The sequence below is a fragment of the Phyllostomus hastatus genome, unplaced genomic scaffold (genome assembly GCF_019186645.2).
Source record: "Phyllostomus hastatus isolate PE091 unplaced genomic scaffold, TTU_PhHast_1.1 phas_contig_40, whole genome shotgun sequence".
In the NCBI taxonomy this organism is placed as follows: Eukaryota; Metazoa; Chordata; class Mammalia; order Chiroptera; family Phyllostomidae; genus Phyllostomus; species Phyllostomus hastatus.
Window position 1 is genome coordinate 1,160,926 of NW_025333872.1, and position 26,133 is coordinate 1,187,058.

At 43.5% G+C, this 26,133-nt stretch overlaps 2 protein-coding genes across 4 annotated transcripts in view; one reads left to right on the top strand and one right to left on the bottom strand.

Annotated features, from left to right (window-relative positions):
• Positions 1-661: 661 nt before the first annotated feature.
• Positions 662-17,047, bottom strand: PPIL1 (peptidylprolyl isomerase like 1). The gene is made up of 4 exons (XM_045844266.1): positions 16,741-17,047; positions 13,319-13,473; positions 2,636-2,704; positions 662-1,841 (listed from the first exon to the last, which is right to left on the bottom strand). Exons 1-4 carry the CDS (start codon positions 16,794-16,796, stop codon positions 1,621-1,623), a joined length of 501 nt encoding a protein of 166 aa, XP_045700222.1. The 5' UTR covers positions 16,797-17,047; the 3' UTR covers positions 662-1,620.
• Positions 17,048-24,262: 7,215 nt separating this feature from the next.
• The window catches only part of CUNH6orf89 (chromosome unknown C6orf89 homolog), a 38,093-nt gene continuing 36,222 nt past the window's right edge, over positions 24,263-26,133 (top strand). For 2 of the 3 annotated variants that reach the window (XM_045844043.1, XM_045844045.1), the window contains exon 1: positions 24,290-24,403. The gene's annotated coding sequence lies outside the window, so the exon portion shown is untranslated. Of the gene's footprint in view, positions 24,404-26,133 lie in introns of all 3 variants that reach the window. The other variant, XM_045844044.1, reaches the window with a different exon arrangement.

The window sequence follows — 26,133 nt, forward strand, 5'->3', positions numbered from 1 at the left end:
TCTGGGAGGTACCTGGATGAGTGTCATTCCAATTATGCCTGCCCAGTCCAGGCTTAAAGAAATGCATTTCTAACTTCCCAGAACAGTACTTTGTACCCCAAAGCCAGCTATGGGAAGTTACAAAGTCATTTACATAGTTTAGTTGTTGGGTTTTCCTTTTTCTGTTGAGAGAAAAGAGAGAAGGATGGAGAGCAGTTAAACATGGGAGACGCTTGGGGAACAGAACCCTGTTTGGTCATTTCATGGAATGGAATTCCATGGAATAAACTGCCATTTCCAAAGTGTATGGAGTGACAAGGAAACATTTAAGCTACCAGCTTAAGAAAGCAAACATCACAACACACACTACTGCCTCTGAGCCCACGAGGACAGGCAGGTGTATCTCCTGCGAGTCTGAGGGATGGTGTAGGTCTCTCGGTACACCCGCCTGGCTAACCTACAGGGACTTCCTCCTTGCTCAGAAGTGCTCATGGAGATCACAGTTTCTTTCTTTGGTTCTGCCTTTTGAAAGTCAGATTTGTCTTTGAATGGGAGAAGTCCACTGGAGATCCACAAACCTAAAATGATGTGGAATCTTGAAGACGATACTACGAGATGGTTCACAGGTTAAAATGGTTGATAGAATCTCATATAACATTTAAAATCAGACCACAGCAAAGACTTCAACAAATGGCATTTTATTTCAGAAGTTTCTATGTATTACATAGGTATTAACTTCCATTCTCTCATCACTCCTACCCCGTAAAAAAAATCAGAAAGATTTTCTTAAAAAACTTAACATAAAATCTTTACTTTCTCTAGCCTTAGGTTTTAAAAAAACTTAAGTGGTAGTTCTCCTTTATGAGAATACTGTTTGTTTTTTTAAGGAGAATTCATAGCCTGTCTTTATGCTCACTACAGATTTCTCTTCCTTCCTGGGGAAAAAATGGTCAATGCTTCTGCTTCCTTTAATAAATTCATTTCTTGATTATTACACATTATCATTCTCCACTTGACACCTTCTTAGAAACTTGATTGTTGGATGTATTTTTCATTTGGCAAAAATCCAACGTGGCTTTGCGTGGGATGTCTAAGTGTCAGGAACAGCAGTGTTGATGTTCTGGTTTCGAGAGGGAAAATACAGAGAAAGATGCAGACATGCCCGGGAAGAACAAACGTAGGAGACCGAAATAGGGTGTGCAGAGTTCAGAAGGCTGACAGACACTACTTGGTTTGAATTCTGGGGCCGTCAGCCACCAAAGCCTGCAGTGTAGGCCAGAATGTAAATCTTTGCCAAAAGAAGTTTGTCTGGACACTGAGAAATGACAGAGTATGCTTCATTTGGTTGCAAGTGTGCGAGAGCAGACGCACACAGGCAGGAGCAGTATGGGTGGTCTGCAGCGAGCAGCAAGCTGCGTGTAACCGCACATGGGCATTTCTGCAGGTGCTCTGTCAACCGAGGCTCGGGGAGATGCGAACAGACATTTCCATCTCTAACTCACCCAAGACCCCAGGCCTCCTTAGCTCCATGATTTGCAAGGCCAAAATCAAAGTTCAGAGTTATCTGTCATTTTAGGTCACCTGGAAGCTGGTTTGCTGGGCCAACTCAGAAGACCTGGCGTGCCCATGAGAGCAGCAAGACTACCCAGAAGGGTATGCCTTAATGATCTTCACATCGTCCACAGGGCGGTCCTGGGAATTTGTTTCCACCATTCCTACTCGATTCACCATGCCTATACCCTGGCACACACGGCCAAAAATGGTATGTTTGCCATCAAGCCACTGGGTAGGAGCTAGGGTCACAAAGAACTGGCTGCCATTGGTATCTGGCCCTGCATTGGCCATTGCAAGAATTCCAGCCCCTGGTGAAAAAAAGGAAGAGAGGAAAGAGTATGAATAACCCTCACAGCTCTAATCTGGAGCTACTGCACCATCTCAGGGATGAAAAGAAGCCAGGCTTTATTCTGGCCTCTATCATCAACCACCCCACCCAGACCACCTTCCCTCAGGGCAGGCTCTCTGCCCTTGCAGAGAGCCCAACAACTGCACCACCCTGACAACCTCGTCTTCACCTACCCCCCCACCCCTATCCATGATGACTCTTCACTGATCACTGGACCATGTTCCCAATTACCCTAAAAAAAATCCATGAGGGTCTCCTCCTTCTTTGAGGAAGCTTTTGTTCTCCTATTGTTATTTTATAAGAGCAACATTCAACAAGCAGAGTCCACAACACTCAGAATCTCTCAGGGCTCCGAGGCGCCACTTTCTCTAATCCTCCAGGCTCTCTGTGGCGCCGCAGCTGGGCAGCTACATGGCACCATGCCACCATGTCTGGCACTCACCTTGTATCACAACCAAAAGAATGAGCTTTTAAAATCTACTCTCCTGCTCTGACCAGAGTGGCTCAGTTGGTTGGACATCATCCCAAAAGCAAAAGGTCACCGATTCAATTCGCAGCCAGGGCACACATGCCTGGACTGTGGGTTTGGTCCCTGGTCAGGGCACGTATGAGAGGAAACCAATCAATGTTTCTCTCTCACATCAATGCCCCCGCCCCACCCCTTTCTCCCTTCCTTCCCCCTCTCTAAAAATAAATAACATCTTTAAAATCTACTCTCCCTTCCCACCCAGTCCAGCCAGATCATATACTTACCTGTAAATTTCAAGTCTGGATGAAGTTCATCTTCAAACTGCTTGCCATAGATAGATGCACCTCCTCGACCTGCCACATTAGAAGATGAGAAGCCAGTCAGCCAGCCCCACATTGTGCTCACATCAAGAACGATGGGCGAGGGTTAAGGGATTTTTCAGAGTATGAGAAGAGAAAGGCAGTGAGCACGCCAAGCCCCCGGCTAGGTATTCTGCAACTACACCGCCCAGCAGCAGAATCAAGCACTGACACAGCACTCAAATCACTGGTTTCATTCAGGTAAGATGTTTCTTTTCAAAATAACACTGAGAGTGTTTTTCTTGCTTATTAAAGTAATACATGTTCACTGTAAAAAATATAGAAAACACAGAACATTATCAAAAGAACATTAAGTCCCCCTGTAATCTAACCATCTACAGATAACCACCATTTATAGTATGATATGTTAAGAGGTTTCCTAATTTTTTAAACATTTTTATGAGTACTTTAGAGAGCAGTGCCACGAGCCCCACTCCCGTTGCCTACCACAGCACTGCTAATCAGTCAGCATTCTTCCCTGCCGAGCTTAGATCTGCCCCTGGACCCTGACCAACCCAGAGCTCCAGGCGGCCACTTTTAATGGATCAGAGATGAAACCTATTTGCTGTCCTTACCCTACATGAAGGAACATACAATTCATTTAACTCAAAGATATCTAGCTTATGGAGAAACAGGACAGAGGTAAGCGGCAACATGGCAGAAAGGAGAGGCAGTACATCCTAAGAATGTGAAGAAACATGGGATTGAGAGTGATCTGCTGGTAACATCACCACCTCAGACTATTCCTACTATATCCACAAGAGCCTGGTGCTGTGCTGGGCACCCGGGTTTGGCTGTCAGAGCAGAAAGATTTTTGCTGTTGTATTTAGTCAGCCGTATGCGTTGCTGAAGTGCTTTGGTTTCTCCAAGTTGACCGGCCAAGACAAACCTCCTAGAACAAAGTGAACACTGGACTGACCAGCCTCCTCCGCCTGCCTGGCAGCCAGAACACAGCCCGGTCAGCTGCAGGGAGCTCACCTCCTTTTATGTGGCCTGCTGTGAAAGTAGCATGTTAAAGTACCATGTTTACCCCCAGAGGCCCCTGGGCCTGGGCTGTGGTATTTCCATGGTAAAAATCCTTTGCTTTACCTTTGAGGATGCTCCACCACAGGGAGCCTGCCACAGCCCCCAGCTCTTTGCAGAGAGGAATGGGATGAATCCTAAAAGACTCAGAGGAAACCTCCCACCTGGCCCACTCTTATCCTTCTGGAAAATTACCGAACTACAAAACTATGTAAAAAAATCATTCCAAAAATTCTAACCTGCCAGTATACCTCCAAACATCAATTATGTAACCAATCTGTTGCTCCCCCTGACTATGGAGTCAAGGCTCCCGTCTGAGGTCTAGTGTGTGGGGAGTGAGGGCTGGGGGGTGTCAGCAGAAACGCTAGGGCTGAGGATGAGAGAGGTCTCAGAGGGCTGCGGGGGCAAACTGAGGTCAAGCCCTGCATCCAGGCCTTAGGTGAGTGAGCTGGGGGTGAGGTTCAGGTCCACACCGTGAGTTGAGCCTCAGAAGTGTGATCCCTGCAAGCTGAGGGCTGCCAGAATGAAACCTCATGGCCACTGAGACCCATCACATAAATGGCAACACAAACGAGAAGAGGATTTCAGGAGGCACAGGTGAAGCCTGGGGTGTGCAGCCACCAGAAGGAAAGGAGGCCCCTTTCACACACTAGGCAGAATCTGACCAAGTGCAACTAGTTTGGGCATCTGCAGCACCATTTACTCATAATACAGTATCTTTCCATAACCCAATTTGACTCAGTAGGGTTTGTAGCAAAATGTCAGCAAAACAAATTATTCCAATCAAAACATTCCTTTGGGCATGGGGAATAGGGGAGTGCTGGGAGGGGGACAGAAAGTGATTAAAGAGGTCTCCGGTGCAGCGCAGCCAACACATATGTCAATAATTACTTATAAAGCTGACAATTTGGAAGTGCCGCTGTCAAAAACCTGCAGTGTGCCTGGGCTACTACAGATAGAACAGAGAGAGGCACAGACCTGCTTCCTAAACTCTGTATTCTCAAAGTTCTTTTATCCTTCTGTCTTCTCCTTTAAACATTTACTTAATGTATTTAATATTTCAGTCATACATAAGATGAAAATAATAGGACAAACAACTATACACCTTCTCCTTAAGAAACACAGTGTGGCAAACCCACCGCCGACCCCATGCACACACACCCTGCGCCCCTCCCGAACCCCACTCTCCCCAGAGTGAACCTGCTTCAAGGAATCACATTGTCTTCTCAGGTAATCACTAAACTGACCAGGAGTTTGTCATTTCCATGCATTTTCTTTTTTATTACATATTTATGCATCCCTAAACAGTGTATTGTTGTTTTGCATGTTTTCAGGCTTATATAAATGTGTTATACCCTATGTATTCTCTGCACGTAGCTTTCTTCTGTTCACCACTGTGAGGCATCCATTTTGTTCCATGCAGCTTCCTTGAATGGAAAACAAGATAGTAGCACTTATGTCTCTTAGGACTGCTATGAGAATTAAATGAGGTAATGCACGGAAACCGTGCAGTCGGGATATAACATGAAGCAAACATAGTAGTATCTGTGATGATGAGCTTCCTTTAACAGAAATAACCTGAGCATTTCCTGTGAGAAGCAAATGTGTGTTGTGATCCCAGGTTTACTCCAATTCCTCTGTCCTCAAACCTCTGCCACTCCTCGCTGTGGGTAACTTTCCTTCTTACTTTACTGAGAAAAAGGCAGAAGCGATCTTCCCGTGTTCTTACCACCAAATCCACTTCCCTTCCTGCATCTCTACCCATTTACCTTCCTCCCTCCATTATTAATACAGTATGAATAAATTGTTCTTATAACTATCTCACCACCATGTACTTAATGAATCCCATTCACCTTTAAGGAACTTTGCAACTACAATTTTCCCCTCTTCTCTAACAATTTTTCTTTCTAATGGATCACTGCATCCTCATAAAAACACAGTATGCATATTTCCCATCTTTTTTTTTTTAATTTTATTTATTTATTTTTAGATAGGGAAGGGAGGGAGAAAGAAAAAGAGAGAGAGGCATCAATGTGTGGTTGCTGGGGGCCATGGCCTGCAACCCAGGCACATGCCCTGACTGGGAATCGAACCTGCGATGCTTTGGTTTGCAGCCCGAGCTCAATCCACTGAGCTATGCCAGCCAGGGCTCATATTTCCCATCTTAAAAAACAAAACAACTCCATCTCCTATTACCTGCGTATGTTTTTGCATTTCATTCACAGAAAAACTCCTCAAAAGAGCTGTCAACATGATGTCTTTGCTTGCTCTCCTGCCTCTTGAATGCTTTCCATTCAGACTTGTCTCCACCACTCCAATGAAAGTGCTTTTGTCAAGGTCATCAGTGACCCATGTCATTAAACCCAATGGCCGATCCTCAGGCCTACCTTGCTTGATCCGTCAGCAGCATCTGACAGTTGATGTCACCCTTCTTGAAATCCCAGCTTACTGACAGCTCCTCATTTTCCTCTGCTGGCACCTTCTCTTCTTCCTTCTCTCCTTTCATAGGTGTTATACCTGCACTGATGTGTGAAGACCTCCTCTTCCAGCCCCTCCTCCCTCACCCTTTAAAGCTCTGAGGTGTTACCCCAATAAAGCTCTTCAGTGTCTAACTCTGTTTTGGCATCAGCTTCCCAGAGGACCAGAACCCACAGAACCACCATCACTCTAGTCCAAACTATGAGTTTTGGCTTTCACAACAACAAAAGCTTTCAACTGGTCTCCCTGCTTCCAGCCTTGCCTCTCCCTCTCCACACCAGTCTATTCTCCACCTGGCGGCCAGCGGGGTCCTTTCAAAATAAGTTGCACTGTGGCAGTCCTCTGTCAAAGTCCTCCGGTAACATTTCAGCACACTTACGACAAAATCCAAAGTCTTCACCACAGCTTACAAGCCTCTCCACAATTTAGGACTCTGCTATCCTTCAAATCATCCCTGCCGCTCTCCCCCTCACTCACCTGCTCCAGCCACACTGCCCTCTCTGCGGTTTCTCGCCAAGCACACTCTGGTCTAAGGCCCCTGACTGCTGTTCCCTCTGGAGTGTCCTTGCCCCCGACAGTCTCATGGCTGACTACTTCACTTTATTTAGAATTCTGCTCAAATGCCACCTTATCAGAGAGGTCTTCCCTATGACACTATCCAAAATAGCACCTTGCTCGCTCACTATCTGAGTGGTCCTCAACCAGGGGAGACTGCCTCTGGAGAATCGGACAGCATGTGAGGACATCTGTGGTTGTCACACTGAGGGGTTCTACTGGCATCTAGAGGGTGAGGTCAGAGATGCAGCTAAACATCCTACAATGCACAGGATGGCCCCTCACAGCAAAGAAATATTCATCCCAAAATGTCAAGGGTGTCAAGGTTGCGAATCCCTGCTCTACCCCCATACACATTATTTCTTCCACGTCATCCATCATGACCTGGCAGCCCATCATGTACCTACCTGGTCATGGCCTGCCTCTCCCACTAGAATGACAGCCCCACAGGGGCTTCCTTATTCATTGCTGTGTCCCCAGCTTTTAGAACAATGTCTGGACCATGGCAGGAGTCTCACAGACATTTGTTAAATGAACTAAAAACCAAAATTAATAATAACCACACATTTTTGAGCTCCTACTGTGTCAAGCCTGTCTAACCATCTTATGACGATCAGTTCATTTGCTAATCACAACACCCCCATGAGGTGCATATGACCACACTCCTCATTCATGGATAGGAAGGCTCAGCAAGGTTACATAACTAGTCTATATTTAACAAGCGTTCCTATAAAGCCAAGATTCAACCCCAAGCCTACCAGGCCACAAACCCTGCTGTTCGCCCCCACACTACACTACCTTCTCTGGGTTAAATTTCCTCACATGGCATCCCATGGCTGGGTTAAATTTCCTCACATGGTTTTCTCATCCCAGACTCAAGAGCTCCACATGGTCCCCAAATGATGCTAAATCAAATCCAAACTCCTGATTGGGGCGCGGGGCTGAGGGGTTTCTCCATGACTTGGCCTTATCTACCCCCGCCACGCTATCTCCTACTGCTCTGCACTCTGCCCCCAAATTCTCCTTTACTGTCCCCTAAACATGCACTTCAGGGGCCTTGGGAACCACATCTCATGCATTCAACCCAGACATGGAGAGGTGGCAGAGCCAGTCCAGCAGGTGAGCTATGACACTGGCGTGGTTGGCTCTCCTTCAACACCCTACATGCCTGCCACCTGTCTCCGCTCTGTACCCATTCTTCTTCCCAAATCCCAAATGCCCTTTCCTGTCCTCCCAAGAGTTAAAATTCTATATTCCTTCAATGCCCACCTCAGAATATGCCTCCTTCTTATGTACAGTATCCCCCTGTACTTTTTCTCTTATTATTAATTATTCCAACCTGTTATGTAACACTCCATAGCATACCACCACATATTTGCACACTGATTACATTATTACTTTCTAGATACTTCCTACAATGAATATCTTATCTACCTGGCAGTGCTAGCAGCTCTACAAGGAAAAGAAAAATGCCTTGGCTTCTGATGCTTAGGTACCCCTCACAGGCCTTAGAATAGCACAAGATGCCAAGAAGACTCTTAGCAAATATTCATCCAATGAGTCAAGTTAACAATGAGCTTGCTGCTCAACACGTTACACTTCAGGTGTCCCTGGGGCAAGAGGAGAGAAGAGACCAGAGTGAGGGTAACACACAGCATCGTGGACACGTAGTTAATCACTGCAGTCATGGTGGCCAGTGAGCACTACGAGGCTAGGACAGAGCAGGAGAAGCCAAAGGAAGTGCTGGATAGGTTGTCTTGTCTTACAGGGAGGAGAGGAATGGCAGTTCTTAAAAACAGATAAAAGATGTTCAGAGGGCCAAGGAAAGAGTCAGCATAAAGTAAAAATTTAATAGAAGAAAAATGATTTAAAGCAGGAAGTCAAAGGGTATTTGAATTGAGAAAACATCTGGAAAAAACCTATCAGAAAGATGCTGGAAAGAACAGGTGCATCAGACTAAGGGACAGCTGGGGACAGAAGTGGTACACACACTGACCTGCTGAGGAGCCCAGGGTGCCAAATGCTGCACACTGAGATGTTTAGCCAAAAATGTACTGTATTACTGAATCAGCTAGCAGCTTATACCTGTGACCTGGGAGGACCTAACTCTGGTTTGCCTTCCACCACGGACCTGCCAGCAGGCTGCGCTCAATCATTCATTATACTTGAGGTTGGATGCAATTATTTGGAAATCTTTTTAAAAAATATTTTATTTATTTATTTTTAGGGAGACGGGAAGGAAGGGAAAAAAAAGGGATGAAAAGAAACATCAATGTGTGGCTGCCTCTTGTGCACCCCCCACTGGGGACCTGGCCCACAACCCAGGCATGTGCCCTGACTGGGAATAGAACCAGCGACCTTTTGGTTCACAGGCCGGCACTCAATCCACTGAGCCACACTGGCCAGGGCTGGAAATCTTCTGAGGGATTCAATTTCATTACAACATGGAAATGTGACAATATGAAGGATTCAGAACAACTACAGAAATACAGGGAAACTCTGGCATGAGCAACTCAAGTGTGAGTCGCTTCTAATTCTTTTACCCTAATTGTTGACTCTCTCAGTTCACTGGAGTTATGAATTAAAATTTCATCTCATAGCAACAATGAAAGAGAGGAAGATGACAGGAAAAAAGTACATCGAAGTGCTAGAAGGACACTTTCAGATAAAGAATGTGGACTCTTCCTCCCCCAATACCTGATGAAGCAAACACAAAATAAAAAGCACAAATTTAAAAAGCAAAAACTTCAGCAGCATCAACCAAATAAGAAAAAGGAAACAAACTTTACTCCAAAAATTCTGAAGAGTCAAGCAGGAAAGAAACAAAAGATTTGTCTGCTTGTACTCCCTAAAAGTTGCAACCAGGAAAGGAGGAGTCACCCAGAGAACTCTCACAAGTACCCTCCAATTTTAAGAAGCCAACAGAAGAGGTGGATGAGTAGCCCTGGAAAAGTGAAGGAGAGGTCCGCATGAGCCACAGGGGCTCAGGAGTGGCAGGGTGGGCTCCCAGCACTGACCACCACAGGGCTGGGGGAGCACCGGGTTCCTGGGCCACCCCAGGAACTGTCTGGGAGCAAACATAATCCAAAAAGGACTTTGTGGCTGTCTTGAGCTACTGATAGTTTAATAAAGATAAGAATCCAATAAAACAAGTTCAAAGACAAGATAATAAATCAACAGAATAAAGCAAAAAGATTACAGAGCTAAGGAAAAAGATTTAGAACCAAATGACACCAATATAGCACTAACAAATAAATCAGAGCAGTAAAGAACAGAATAGACATGACTAAGAATTGAATAAGGGACAGAATACAGGTCTGATATTACTTCAGTAGATGCAGGAAAAACTGGAAAACATCATCTCAAGATACTCAAAAGAAATATGATAGATATAGAAGGCAAAGTGATAAAACAAAGAATTAGTCTCCTGAAATAGAAAATCTAGTAAGTATAACAGAAAATATTCAAAATGCAAATCAAAAAATTTTGCCTGAATTAAAGGAAGAAGTCAATCTGATCTCAGTATTCTCCAAAGCCATGTTCAAAATCAGAAGGTGATGGACCAGAATTGTCTAAAAAGATCTGAGGAAATAAGTGTACCCCAAGAATTGCATGCCCAATCATGGTCTCTTTCAGGTACAAGGACAACAGGCAGAAATTCTCAAACATGATTGAGTTCAAAAATATAACAGCCTCTAGTCTTTGCACTAAAACCACTTAGAAAGAAATTCTGCCTGCTAGCACTTGTGAATGGAAAAGCCTGGTGGTGAGCACCGAACCCTCTGAAACGCAGAACCCACGTTGTCGCTGAAGGAATCATGGGTGTAGCATGGAAAATGCCATACACTCTGACAAGGAAAACTGTAACTAACAACTAAAATTGGGAGTGAGGAAGGGAGGGTAAGTATGAGATCACTGGAAATACATAAATTGGCCTCTGTTCCCAATTCTTGGCACAGGACTACTAAAACCCTTGGAAATTCCTAAGTGATAAGAGCACCAGGAGCATCTTTTGTTCTAATGAGGCAACTCTGGGGAGGTTCCTGGATGGCTGCTCGATGGGGTCTGGTTGCAAGAAAGACCAAGCCATGACTGGAGGCCTGGAGTTCCCAGCAGCCCCCAGGAACCACCGCCACTTCTTCGGAGTTAGTAACTGACCATGCCTACCCGAGGAAACCTCCCTGAAATCCCAACAGAAATCCCAACAGAACCAGGTTCGGAGAGCATCCGGGTGGGTGAACACACCTACACCAGGAAAGCGACACATGCACCTCTACAGGGACAGGATCTCTGGCACTCCCGGACCTCTCCCTATGCCTCTCTTCGTCAGCATCCTTTACCATTACCCTTCAACAAATGTAAACACAGGTGTTTCCCTGTGTTCTGTGAGCCACCCTGGCAAAGTAATCAAACCCCAGAAGGGGGTCGTTGGAACCTTCTATCTATAGCCAGTTGGCCAGAAGCACACACTCGTGTGTGTGTGTGTGTGTGTGTGTGTGTGTGTGTGTGTGTGTCAGGGGGCAGTCTCATGGGACTGAGCTCTTAGCCATCTCCAAGTTAAATTATAGGTCACCTAGCTGGTATCACAGAGAATTGCTTGTTGTGGGACAAAACCTCCTTACATTTGGTGACCACTGGTAGAGTGAAGTGCTCTGTGTAAGTATATATAAGTAAAGGAGAAGCAGAGGAGGGAAGAACTGGATTGTCCCCAACACAGGAAGCAGGCAAAATGGAGTTTTTCCTAAACAATGGGGGGCGGGGTAGAAATTGAAATACTAATTGCCTCATCTCTCATAGCAGGAAGTCAATATTTTTGTTAACTATATACAAAGTTAAATATAATACTTTATGTTTAAAAAGCAGTATCATGCAGGACACAGCCTATTCCTTTTGTTCTATTCTATTCTAAATTATTTCCACTTAGTTGTTCATCCATCCATCCCTTTAACTAGGCATCTGGAAAGAACGGTGTCTAGAAGAATGGCAACCAGGGGTTATCACTGACCATTTCTGAGAGGTGGGATACTGGGGGGATAATTAATGGTGGTTAGGAATCTTTGGGAGGTATACTTATGAGTGGTTTTTGTTCTTTTTTTCTATTTTCCTATATATCTAGATCTTGAAATTGTCCATGTATGTTGAAAAATTGAATGTTTGTGGTCATAAAGGATAAATGAAGGACAACTGAGAATGATAAAGAAGAATGAGACTGAGAAAAGACTCTGCCACAGAGAGAACCAAACTATTTAAAGGCAGAAGAGCAGGAACAGGAATTAGCAGAGAGAAAGTGCATACTGAGAAGTAATGGCCCTTAAAACTAATAAATGTTATTAGCATTTCAGTAATAAATCTAAATCCCATCTAAATGATAACTGCCAAATTCATACCTCCATCCTAGACCTTTCCATGAACTCCCACATTTATATCCCGTTACTTACTCAACATCTCTGCCAGAAGATCTGACAAGTATTTCAAACATAATGTGTCCAAAACAAAAACCAAATTCTTAATCTCTCCCCTCCAAACACGTTCCTCTCTTAACCTTCCCCACTTCACTAAATTCCAGTCAAAAACTTGGAAGTCATCCTTCATCATCTCTTTCTCTCACACACCCACCCACCCAATCCAATCTCGGCAAATCCCATTGGCTCTATTTCTACCAAAACATAACCTCAATCCCACGGCTTCTCGCCACCTTCTCTACTACCGGCCGTGTCCAACCACATGGGTCTGTAGCCTGACTAGAGCAGCCCTCTAACAGGTTCCCAGCTTGCACTCTTGCCCCTCTATCTGCCCTCCAAACAGCAGCCAGAGCAAGATTTGTAAAGCATACGTCAGATCATGTCACTCCTTTGCTCAAAACTTTCTAACGGCTCCCATCTTATTCAGAATAAAACCCACAGTCTTTACCATGCCCTACAAGATCCTACATGATCTCCTAAATGGGCTCCTGCCTCACGGCCTCTGCACCTGCTTTTTCTCCAGCCACAAGGTTCATTCACTCACTTCATTCAGATCTCTGCTCTGTTAATAACACCTACCCAGAGAGGACTTCCCTGACCCTTCTATTAAGATTGCACCCACTCATCCTTTTTCCTGCTTTATTGGGAGCAGGAAGTTTTTTTCTCTTTGTTCATGGCTGTATCCAAGAGCTTAGAAAAGTATCTGACATAAAGCAGGTGCTCAATATTTGTTAAATGAATGAATTAATTAAAAAATCCAGTATTCTATTTCCCTCACAACACTGCAAATGTCTTTCTTTACTTCTGATTTTCAGACTACTCTATATATTACTATAATTCAGGCAGATATTACTTGCTCTTAGCAAGCAATACATGGAAGTTATGAGAAACTCTACAAAGCCCAGGAGTCGAGATTAGTTTCTGGACAATTCCCCATGTGTGTGTTTGGGGGAGGGTGCATGTGAGTGAGGGCAGGAACAGTCACCAGAATCACTAATCTGAGTCCCTGGTACATGGAAGACAGCCCTGGCTGCCTTACATCAGTTACAGCAGAATGGAACTTCAGAAACTAATGTTGGCTTAACTGTACCTGTCCCTGTTGGGTCACCTCCCTGGATCATGAAGTCTTTGATGATTCTGTGGAATTTGGTGCCATTGTAGTAACCTCGACGAGACAACTCAGCGAAATTCTTACAGGTCTTTGGGGCATGCTTCCAGTACAGCTCCAGCACAATGATCCCCATGCTGCAGGAGGAAGAGGATGGTAGAGCTCCGGTCAAGAACAAGGTCATGTGAAACAGGGATAATATGAGACCTCCAGGACTCTTCATTTGCAAGCTTTTAAGTTATAAAATTGTGGTAAACACCAGATTCATGCTCAGCAAAGGAAAGCAACACAAGGCAAACAGCATAAACAGTCATCTTCTCTGTGTAAAACATATGGGGGCTTCTGGTACTTCTTTTAAGCAACATAACTGTGGACAACTAAAAATTTTAACTCTATACATAAAAAAATCACCGATCATCAAAAACTAATATAACCAACCCTAAATTAAGAAAAAAATCCTACACTTAACTTGTAATTTTTTAAAGGAAGACATTAAAATATCAGGAATTCATATTTGTCTACATACAAGCATAAGTTTCTGGGTGGGGGTAGAAACTGGGTAAATGGGAGACAGGAAGGTTTTCAATGAATATCTTTTGAAACTTTACATTTTTGAACCATATAAATATATTACCTGTCATAAAAAACTTTTTTAATGGAAAAAAAAGATACAATTTGTGTGTATTTAGGAAGGGCCGCAACAAAGACAAAACCTGATTACTTCAAACCTCGGTACCTACCCAAAGGGATGAGTGCTCCCTCCCCCACCCAAAGTACTGCTGAGGAAAAGAAGGAAAAGATGTAGATGTCTTCCCCTCTCCATCACTCACCTAGACTTTAAACTTCAAGAATGTGAGAAATGCGTCAACCCTGTATAGGCTGAGTACCCAGTGCTAAGCACAGTGTAAGTAAACGCTTTATAAATACTATGGACAGGTTCTTGGACACTGACTTCTAGGGAAACAATGTATGATGAAACCAGGGTTACCACAGGCTAATGGACACAAACAAGAGCTAACTAAGTTCCTGTGACATACTTCTGGTCAGAAAAACATCACCAAGCTTCTAAATAAAGACCACAAATGCTTCTAATGCTTCACACTGAAATAAATGTGAGCTATACATCCTCTTAAGATTAATAAAAACAAGTTAAGATAATTAACTTCCAACCTGCTCATTCCAGTTCAGGTTCTGGGGTGGCTGGAGCCTCATCCCAGCAGCTCAGAGCGAAAGGCAGGAATGAAACCTCGACAGGACACCCTTCCATTCTGGGCACAGTCACGCACATACTCATTCAGACCGGGATGATTTAGACACGCTAATTCACCTAATATGAACATCTGTGGGATGTAGGAGGAAACCAGAGTATCTGGAGAAAACCCATGCAGACATGGGGAGGACATGCAAACTCCAGAGATAGTGGTCCTGGATAGGAATCTCTTTTTTTTCTTCTGTTATAATGGAAGCACATTGAAACGAAGCTTTAACTTTATTCAAGGACCTACTGTATATGTGATATCTGCCAGAACACAGCTTTCTACTGGCAAGTCATCCTTCACATTACTAATATGCAACACAGATGGACAATTACTCTGTGCAAGGCATAGTTCCAGGTGCTTTTCCCTTCATGGAGCTAACATTCTGGTGGGTATTTTTAAAAATAGAGTTAGTACCTTTAGAATAGCAATCAGAAAGCACCTGTACAAATTTAAAATGTGCATACTTTTTGACAGCAATTTCAACTTCTAAGTATCTATTTTATAGAAAAACTAAAGTGCTTGAGGATACAATGTGTGCAAGGATGTTCATTCCAATTATGTATCGTAACAAAAAACAAGAAGCAAATTGGATGCCCTTCAAAGAGGGAATGACTAAAATATGAAATATCCATACTATGGAAGGCTGCATATATTAGTGAATGAAAGAAAATTATAGGCAAAAAAAGATACAGTATGATCATATGATCTTATCTTTGTTTTAAAAAAATAGAGCATAGCCTTGACTAGCATGGCTCAGTTGGCTGAGCATCATCCCAGAGTGAAATGTTGCTGGTGCAATTCCTGGTCAGGGAATATGCCTGGGTTGTGTGTTCAGTCCAAAGTTGGTGTGTGTGCAAGAGACAACAAATAGATGTTTCTCTCACACGTGGATATTTCTTTCCCTCTCTTTTTCTCTCCCCTACCCCTCTCTCTAAAAATAAATCAAGTTAAAAAATAAAAATAAAAATAAAAAGTAGAACACAAAAGAGAGGTTTATGTGTACACAGAAAAAGATATGGAAGATAATTCAACAAACTATAAAATGTGTTTTTATAGGAGGGATGGCTTTCAGTGCTTATTCTATGCACATCTATACTTCTTGGATATAAATTTCAATTTATTTTGTAGTTTAAAAAATGTTACCAGGTGAGTTCAGAAATTACTTTCAATTTGGTGGCTGAAGTAGAATTTTGCCACATAAGGTGGGGAAAATGGTCTGGGAGCAAAAGCAGCATCCAAGAGAACTGTGCTGTGGTGGAAAGCAGCACAGGCAAGAACCAAAAGAAGGCATAGATGGTGGCTGGGTCCTGGCTACTGACGGGGGAATGGCAGGCAGGTATAGCCAGAGAGGAAAGAAAAGGCCAAATGAAGAAAATCACTTGAATGTCAGACTACAAAGTTTTAGTTTTATAGTGCTGCAGAAGTAAGAAGTTATTTAGTTTGTCCTACTGTGGAAAGATCACTTGAACTTCTTCCCAAGAGGAAATGAAATGAATGAGGCTAAGGAAACTAGCACATGAGGCAGACATATCAGGCTCCAAATAAAGTTCCCCTACTTACCGTGTGGCTTTGGTCAAGCCATTTAATCTGTAAGTTTTGACATTTCACTGCTAAAATTGGAGGAGAGAAAGTGGAATAATACATACATAATTTGAGTTGCTAGAAGGATTAAACTAAATGTGATGCTGGTTGGTGCTCAGTTATATCACTTTTGATAGTGGGGGAAATGTGTTTCTTCTTGTGTTCTAACAATTTATTTATAAACTATAGTACTTACGACAACTGTACTACTTATCTCGTTGATATTTATCTAGCTCTCTCCTTCACTATACTGTAAGTTCCTAAAGGCGTAACTGTGTGTTTTATCCACCTCTGTATCCTCAAATGCCAGATCCTACGTCCCCCAGCCAGAAAGTTGGATGAATCGAGGGGCGGAGGAGGACAATCAGGCAGCTGTCCCTAAGGCCTCAGCACGAGTCGGTACGGAGCTCGGATGCTGGTGATGGTCCACACTCAGCTCTCACGGCCGCCGCTCCAAGCTTCTCCACGAGGCAGGACAGCCCACCGGGAACCCAGCCCCGCGGGGAAGCCCCGGCTCCACGTCGCCCCCGCCAGCGCAGCCGCAGAGGCCCGACCCCCCCTCACCTGGTCTCCAAATATACGTTGGGCGGCTGCCAGGAGTCTGGGGGGATGGCCGCCATAACGGAGCCGGCGGAATCTTTTTCCAGCAATTACTACTTCCGGCGTCGATTCGCTGGGGACCCGTCGGTGCAGCGCACACTTCCGGTTTCCTCCGTTCCACCCTTGCAAGACGAAGATTTAGGAAATTGAAAAAAGAAAGAGGAGAGACCCCACCTCCACGATCCGGAAGCTGGGATACGCAGCGAAAACAGACTGGTCGCAAGGACGCAGAAAAAGGAAAGCTCCCTTCTAGGTGGTCTTCAAGTAGAGCTACCGCGCCTCTCTCCGGACGCCTGATTGGTTCGTTTGGGCGTGGAAGGCGGGAACAACCAGTAAATATACACTCCGATTGGACTCCCGTCCTAACTTTCAATTCCAAGGTTTTCTTAGTTTCACGATAAGGCAGGGACCTTTAGGAGAGGAAGAGAATGAAAGATAGAGATGAGAGATGCCAGGAACTAGCTTTGACAAGGCTCTGTACAATTTACGTAGTATCCGCATTTTATTATCTTATTTACTGTAAAAGTAAATATTGTTAGTCTCATTTTTTTGGTTAGAATGAACTTTTGAAAACCTCGAATATAATCATCAGGTTCCTCTGTAAAATTTCCCAGTTGGTGTTTAATGGTGTGTTAAGTCCTGCGTGGTGAAGGGACCTCGACCCTGACGTGGCTCTGCGGTCTGCCTCCTTCTTGCAGTGGACTATAAAATGTGTTTTTATAGGAGGGATGGCTTTCAGTGCTTATTCTATGCACATCTATACTTCTTGGATATAAATTTCAATTTATTTTGTAGTTTAAAAAATGTTACCAGGTGAGTTCAGAAATTACTTTCAATTTGGTGGCTGAAGTAGAATTTTGCCACATAAGGTAGGGAAAATGGTCTGGGAGCAAAAGCAGCATCCAAGAGAACTGTGCTGTGGTGGAAAGCAGCACAGGCAAGAACCAAAAGAAGGCAAACCTATAAGGCTGTCCCAGTCGCGGAGCACTGGGAGTGGCCCCTGGGAGTGGAGGGGCAGGTTCTGGATCGTGAGTCTTTGGGTACGTGGGGCCTGGCGTTTTCTCCCCGACCGTCTCCTCTGTGGAGTTAGCGGTTGAGCCCTCAGTCTTAGGTTCGGCTGTCTGGGTGATCACTGCCAAAACGGCAGGGTCTGTTTTACATCCCTGGCGTAGTCCCGGGTCGGTTCTTAAAGCCATGAATGACTGCACATAAGGAATCTCAGTCCTCTTGCCCTGTCGGTGGCAGAAGAGGTCTAATTGAAGGGTAGTATTGTAATTTAGATTGCGGTTTTCTGGCCAGACTTCCTGGTCTCCTAACTTGTACTGCAGCCAGGCAGAGTTACCAAAGAAGGCTAATCCTTTTCTTTTTAGGGTTTGGAGTCAAACTTGCCCTAATTCTTAAGGATGCATCCATGGGCAAGTCCTGAGTTACGCAGTTTTGATTTCCCATCAGGGTATTGATGCCAGTCACTGCACCAAAAAACGTCACTGGATCAGCGGTGGTGTTCTGAAGACCTCGGTTCTTCTCTTCTCCGAGGAAGGAATTCAGTCGAGAGACACAGTCGAACAAGCAAGTTTATTTATTAGAAAGGAGGAGAGCACACCTAGGAGATTTCAAAGAAGGTGACTCAGACCAAACTGAGTGCCTGTTATTCTCATTTTTCAGATGTGAAAACTGAGACTCGGTAGTTAGATGACTTGTTTATTTGTCCATAGACATATAACAAATCCAAGCCTTCAGACTCCAAAGGCTGAGATTCTAGGGGGAGAGGAAGAGATCTGGAAGAAAATGAGAGAGAAGGAAAAGGAGTGAAAAATAAACAGCCACTGCCTCCTCACTATGTAAGCTGTTTTATAACAACATCTCTGAGCCTCATTCCATGTTCAGTTTGAGTGTTCCCAGTTTGCAAACTGTTTTTGTTGTTGTTCTTTGGGTTTGGTTGTTGTTGTTTTTTGTTTTTGCACAATAAACTTTTCCTAATTATTCCCGTGATCCAGTGGTTTTACTTCCACTATTTCTGAACTTTTGACAACACTTAATCTTCATAACCCCATGAGGTAGATATTATTATTCCCTTTTTACTTTGAGGAAACAGGTTAATAACTTGCTCAAAGTACCACCACTGTGAGTCTGTGCTTCAAGCACAGTTCAATCCTAGTCTCCTTAATCGTGCAGTGGGAGTAAGTTTAGGCAGGTTGTAAAGATCGAACTAGACAGCGAGTTCCTTGAGAAAGGCACTGGGTCTCCTGTGTCTCTGTGCCCTCCTCACAGAGTACTGAGCATAAGGTGCTGAGGGTTTGCTGAAAGAATAGTGGACATAAAACAATGTTTTAAACTGATGAGTGCTGTGCTAACATAAGGTATAATTATTATCACACCTCCCATGGGCTTGTGTTCATGCCCTCTTTGTGACCCTTGAGCTGGAAGGAAAATTCTTTATCATTGGATCATTATGTCTGTTGTTATTTGAGTTGCCTTTTTTCTGGATCTTTTGTAGTTTCTTATTATGTATTTTGGGAGGCTTAGGGCATAGTGAAGATACTTTGGGGTTTTACTGAAGAATAAGACAGTGGGCCCTGGTTGGGTAGCTCAGCTGCTTAGAGCATGGTCCCAATACGCCAAGGATGCAGGTTTGACCCCTGGTCAGGGCACATACAAGAATCAACCAATGAATGTATAAATGAGTAGAACAACAAATCAGTGTTTCTCTCGCTCTCCCAAATCGGTAAATAAAATTTTTTTAAAAGAATAAGTAAATGTCTCTCTGTCTTATTCCAAAATCCTTCCTCAAGAGGCTCGATATTTGTTGACCTTTTTGTCCCCAAGAAAACATTGGGTGTCAGTGACTTCAGGAAGTAGTTGGCAAAGAGGTCTGGATTCCTTTTCTTAGTTATAACTAACAGTTCACATTAAATTAGAGCAATTTGTATTTATTTCATTTACCCTGTATCTAAGCTTACTGTATCACCTGAATAAATGTCTTTTATTTAAAAAAAATAAAAAGCCCTTACAGAAGCATCATTTTTCAGATTGGAAACCTTAAGATCATCCTTTCCGATTCCTCTAAGAGATGCATCATCAAGACCTGTTCAATTCTTTTTCCAAAGATCCCCAAAATATATCTCTTCCTTCCCATTCCCACTTCTGTTTCAGACCTTTAACACCGTGATTATTTCAGAACCCCACTGGCTGGATTCCTTGCCTCTGGATTTTCCCCACTAATCCATCTATACACATACAGCAGCCAATGCCTTCCTCCTGACATTTCTTGTAGTATGTCACTTTGCCATGAAATGTTAGGTAGTTTCCCTTTGCCTATTAAAATAAAGTCCCAAACCACTTGACCTGGACTCCAAGGCCCTTACTGACTTCTCCTGCCTGATTTCCTACTATTTTATCCATGCTTAAATGTGCTGCTGAGATTCCCTCTCCCAGGCCTCTGCCAAGGCTGTTCTCCTTATTTGCAATGCTTCCCAAACCTCACCATGCCTCTGTCCCAGCTCCTTCAGAGTACCTCTCTATTCTTCCCGCCTACAATAGGCTTTCTTCCCTTCTCTCTTCTTAGTCTTTAAATCTGTGCCACCTTCCATTGGTGTCTAACTGCTTGTGTCAGATTCTCTTCTTCCCAAATAAAATGTTAATAGCCCACATTAGGGACCATGGCCTAGTTCACTACAGTTCAACGTTCGCACGGGGCCTTTTCCAGACCAGCACGGAGAGTCTCCAATGGCTGAGAGGAACGAAGACAACAATCCACAAACGAGCAGTTCTGTTACACAGGGTGCTGTTACCTGGGAACCTTGTCAAGGACTTTTCTAAATCTCAACAGAGAGAAGCCAACACTAAAGAAATGAGATTTACCCATCATTTCTTTCCTTATCCTCGCCTCCAAACCAGCTCCTCCTCCTATGTCTCAAATAATCACTATTGTCCTACCAGATGCCACTTTAAAAATTTTATGTATTTATTTATATTTAGAGACAGGGGAAAAGGAGATGTAAGAGAAACATTGATCAGTTGCCTCTCACATGCCCACCCCCCCAGGACAGGCCAGCAACCCAGGCATGTGCTGTAACCAAGAATCAAACTGGTGACCTTTCACTCTGCCAGATGATGCCCAACCCACTGAGCCACACTAGCCAGGGCCACCAGACTCGTTACATTCCCTGAGCCACATCCCCCTACACACTACAGGTTACCAAGCACTTACATACTCATAATCTGTTCTCCATCTACACTAGCCAGGTTTTAAGTGGAAGGCTCTGAGGTGACTGACAGGAGGAAGCAATCAGCTTCCGAGTGCATCAGGATTTCTTGTGTCCTGCAACCCAAGCCTTTCTCCTGCTGTCTTCTAAGCCTTTTCTGCTACCTGGCAGCCTTTCTGACCTGTTTTACCTGGGAAATGTTTCTTAAGTAGAGTCTCATTCTCCCATTCCTTTTACCTAGATCATCAAAGTTGTTTTTCCCTTGAATTTTCCAATGTTAATTTTTCCTTTTCCAATCTAGCCTTCCTCCTCCACTGGATGTGTATGTCCATAGCAGAGCTCTGACCTTGTCACACCCTTGGTCAGAAACCTGCAATGGTTCCCCATTGCCCACAGATGAAAGTCCTAACATTCAAGACCTTCCTGGCTATGCAGAGGTGATCTTTAAAGATTGTTTTTTCTTCTATGGGTAGCCTCCGCCTCAGCCAGAAAGATTAACATACCAAGTTCCCAGAATGTGCCTGAAATGTTCATTTTCAAGCTCCAAAGTCTGAATCCTTACTGGCCATCTCCAAGCTCACTTTCTCCCTTAATCTTTTCCTGGCACACCTACCAGCCACTAGGCACTGAGGAAGGTAGAGATGGGTCACATGCACTGTGCTCAGCCCCAAAGTAATTCATATTCTAGGAGAGAAGACAATTAAACTCACAGCTGCAGGAGAGTGATATGAGAGCTGTAATAAGGAAGCACATAGTGCTCAGCTCTGGTTGGCTCAGAGCTGGCCTTAGGTGGTCAGAGATTTCTCTGGGTGATGACCTGAGCTGAGATCTGGAAAATGTTGAAGCCAGGAGAGGTTTCTTTGAAGATGTAGAGAATAAAAAACCTGAGAAGCCAGAAATTTCTTTGTCTGTACTAGAGTTGAGTGTAAGGAAATCATACAGGATCCTGGACCTTGATTTTGAGGGCAATAGGGATTCGCAAAAGGGCAGAATCAGATTTGTACATTGGAAGTGCCGCTCAGGTGATAGGAAGGGCAAGAAAGACATGGGATCCTTGGGGTATCTGGAGTCCCCAGAGCACTTTTTTTTAAAGTAAAAATTTAAATTGAAGTATTATATACATCCAGAAAAGTGGACAGGTACTAAGTGTCACAGTCCAATTAATTATTACAAAATAAAATAAATGCACCTGTGCAACCACCATCAAAACAAGAAAATGTTCCAACTCCACAAAAGCACTTCCATCAATCAGTGCTTCTCCTCACACCCCAAAGGTAACTACTTTCTAAATTCATAGATATTTTAGGACTATAAGACACACCGGACCATAAGACCCACCTATATTTTAGAGGAGGAAAATGGGAAAAAAAATTTTGAAGCAAAAACTGTGGTAAAACATTTAATAACCTGCGACCCTACTCCACAGCCACCCCCTCCCACACAGCAACTCAGGTAAGCTACATTCGGACTATAAAATTTGGGGGGTATGTCTTATAGTCTGAAAAATACAGTAGTTTTAAATTAGTTCCCTGATTTTAAAATTTATATAAATGGAGTCATAAAGTATTTTCATGTCTCCATATTCTTTTGTCTAACATGTTTGTGAGATATATCCATGTTGTTGTATGTAGTGGACATTGTTTCATTTTTTCAGTGTTTTCTGTTGCATGAATATACTACAATGTATTTATTCTGTTGGTTGTGGGCATTTGGGATGTTTCCATACTGTGACTGTTACAAATGATGATGTTATTAATATTCTCGTATGCACCTTTTGCACTTGTGCATGATTTTTGGGGGGTATATACCTGGAAGTAGAATTGCTGGGTAACACGTTAAGTGTATATTACAATTTGGTAGTTAACATCAAATTGTTTTCCAAAATAGCTGTAGCAATTTACAGTCCTACCAGCAGTGTGTGAGTTGCTGTTGCTTTGCTCCCTTGCCAACACTTAGTGTTGCCAATCTTTTTCATTAAGCAATTCTGGAGCCTATATATTATCTTAGTGATCACTTGCCTGACAATTGATGATTAATGAAATTGAACACATTTTCACGTGTATTTGCCATTTAGATGTCCTCTTTTGTGACAGCATATTTTCGTGTTCAAATCTTCAGACCATTTTTCTATTTGGCTTTTTTTTTAATTTGCAGAGTTCTTTTATATATCCTAGACACAACCTCTTTGCTGGTTTCTTTTACTCTACATCTTGCCTTTTCATTCTCTTCATTGTGTCTTCTGATGAGCAAAAGTTTCTCATTTTAATGTAGTCCAATGTATCAATTTTTTCTCTTACAGATCATCTTAATTCCTATAGCCACATTTCAAGTATTCAGTAGTCACTTGCATGGTGACAGTATTGGACAGAACTGCTTTAAAGTTTTGTTTCATTTTACTCATATAGATCTACAATGAACATAGAATTTATTTTAGTATATAAGGTGAGACAGGAGTCATTTCATTTTTTCCTATATGGATACACAGCTGACCCAGCACTATTTATTGAACCTATTATCCTTTCCTCACTCTATTAATCTCTTTGTCATGAAGCAAGTGTCTAAATATGAGTGGTTCCGTTTTTGGTTTCTCTGTTCTGCTTAATTGGTTTGCCTATACCTGCCTCAATATCCCACTGCCTTTGTAGCTGTAGCTTTATTAGGCTGAACCCAGTAGCATTTTGTTTGCAGATTTCTTGTAGAAAGCAATTAAAATCTTCAGCACTGAAGGCAGGGCAAGATAAGTAGCCTGGGTTCAAATCGTGACCCCACCACTCTATATGCTGTATTTAGTAACCTCAACGAGTTAACCTTTCCATAAATCTCAGCTTGAGGGAAAATGTTGTAGGGCAACTTTTTTCATAGGGTTGTTGGGGCGGTTTCACTAATATAAAGTGCTTAGTAATGTTCAGCACAAAGGAAGCTCTCAAAAAATACTGAGTGGGCCATGTGTAAATTTGAGTTATCTGCTGGTCTTTTTTAGAGAAGGAGCTCCCGGAGGTAAAGGCCTGCCCTCCATTTACGTATCCGTTTCCCGCCTACCCTTTATTGCCTGTCACACTGCCTGGCATGCAGTAGAGGGCTCAATTAATGCTTGTTGAATTAATCAATTCGGGTATTTAGTCTGTGTTATCGCAAGCAGACCGCAGATTTTGACAAGGACTGGGAAGCATTGAAAATGAAAAACTGAACACCAGAGGGAGCAAGAATCCGCTCCAGATATCGCGAGAATTCCCGACAACGCACGTCCCGTTTTTGGCGGAAGCGCGAGTCTGAGTGAAAGAGCTACCCCAGAGCAGGCGGTACCGCCTGTAGCGTGTGGGTTGCTTCCGGGTTGCGCGCAGGGAAACAGGAAGTGATCGGCTTCTTGCCCGGCAGCTGCTGTCCCGAGGCGGGAGGAGCGCTGGGGGGCGCGGGCCCTGCAAGTGAGTGACTGGGGCCCGAGGCCGGGAGGGGGAGGTCGCTCAGTGACAACATCGCCGCCGCGCCCGTTTGTGACATTCTCGCGCAGCCCCTCCCCTGCTCCGAAAGCCACTTCTCGTCCCTACGCTGACACCTTTTTTGAGCCTCTGGCGTTTTGCAGACTGATGGCATCCCCTAGCAACTCTCCGGGGTTGACTTCCTTAAGACATCTGCCCTGTTTTCCTTCGTTCTCCCTTTAATAGCAAAGCGAGGTCCACCCTACTTGTTTCGTAGCCACCACAGCAGTGTCCAAAACATGACAAATGCTAGCGAAGTGTAGGTTTCATTGCCCTTTTGACAGATTTTTTTTCTTTTGTATATTGAGATGAGATTCTTTGACCCCCTCCGAAACATCTTTCTAGTTGTTAAAGAGGGTTTTTTTTCCCCAGTGTGAATTTGGTATTTGATGAGCATGGCATTTGGATTTCAGAAAGGAATATGACTTGGTGTATTGACCTGAATAAATGAGCTGTTTGTAATTGCCTTTTATTTTATTTTATTTTATTTTTTATTTTTAGACAGAAGGGGAGAGAGGGAGGGAGGGAGAGAAACATCAATGTGCGGTTGCTTCTCCCACGCCGCCTACTGGGGACCTGGCCCGCAACCCAGGCATAAGCCCTCACTAGGAATCCAACCGTGTTCGCAGACTGATGGCTCAATCCACTGAGGCACACAAGCCAGGGCATGTAATTGCCTTTTAGTACAAGGAAATTCGCGTTCTTCAATGCATAGTATTTAAAGGCCAATAACCTTACAAACGCCACGTTTTCTACTCTAAGAGCTCACGTAGACTTGGTATTCAAAAATATATTTCTTTTGTCATCACCTTATAATAAACACCTCTCTGAGGTATTATGACTTTATCTGGTTGGTCATTTGGTTGTTCACATGGTGGAATCTTATATGAACATCTCTTTATTAATAAATTTGTTTGAGTTTTGAGTTATCACACTTTCTCCCTAAGGAACAACATGCCTTAACCTAAATTCAGCTTTGAAATTGTGGGGGTTGTAATATAAAATATAAAGTGATATTTTCCCACACATCTTCTAAGTTCTCCTAGCTGGACTAATAATCAGATTAAGAGGAGAAAACCAAAATTTTGTTATGTATGTACAGAGAATTCACACAAGCATGAAATGCCCCAAGACAGTGAGGCAAATAGGCATATTTGTCATTTTGGACAAAGGGGAGGGGGGTGGAATCTTAAATTTAAAAAGTGAGATCGAGCGATTTACAAGTGATTGAGGAAGAGCGGAACACACTTGGCAGGTAAGTTTTTGCTAGGCGACCCAGAAAACAGTGGTGGTGGAAGGGATTGGCTCCTGCTTGGAGTCTTCCAGTCTAAAGCTAAGGTGATTATGTTAAGGTTCCCTTCCTGAAGCAAGTTTTTCCATCTGACTCTCAGGTAGGAAAGTGGGGGAGGGTTAAAGGTGCTTTGAGTCTTTTAATTACCAACTTTTTTTTTTTTAAAGATTTTATTTATTTATTTTTAGAGAGGGAAGGGAGGGAGATAGAGAGAAAGAGAGAGAAACATCAATGTGCGGTTGCTGGGGGTTATGGCCTGCAACCCAGGCATGTACCCTGGCTGGGAATCGAACCTGGGACACTTTGGTTCCCAGCCCGCGCTCAATCCACTGAGCTACGCCAGCCAGGGCCTAATTACCAACTTAAAATCAATATCCTGAAAGGA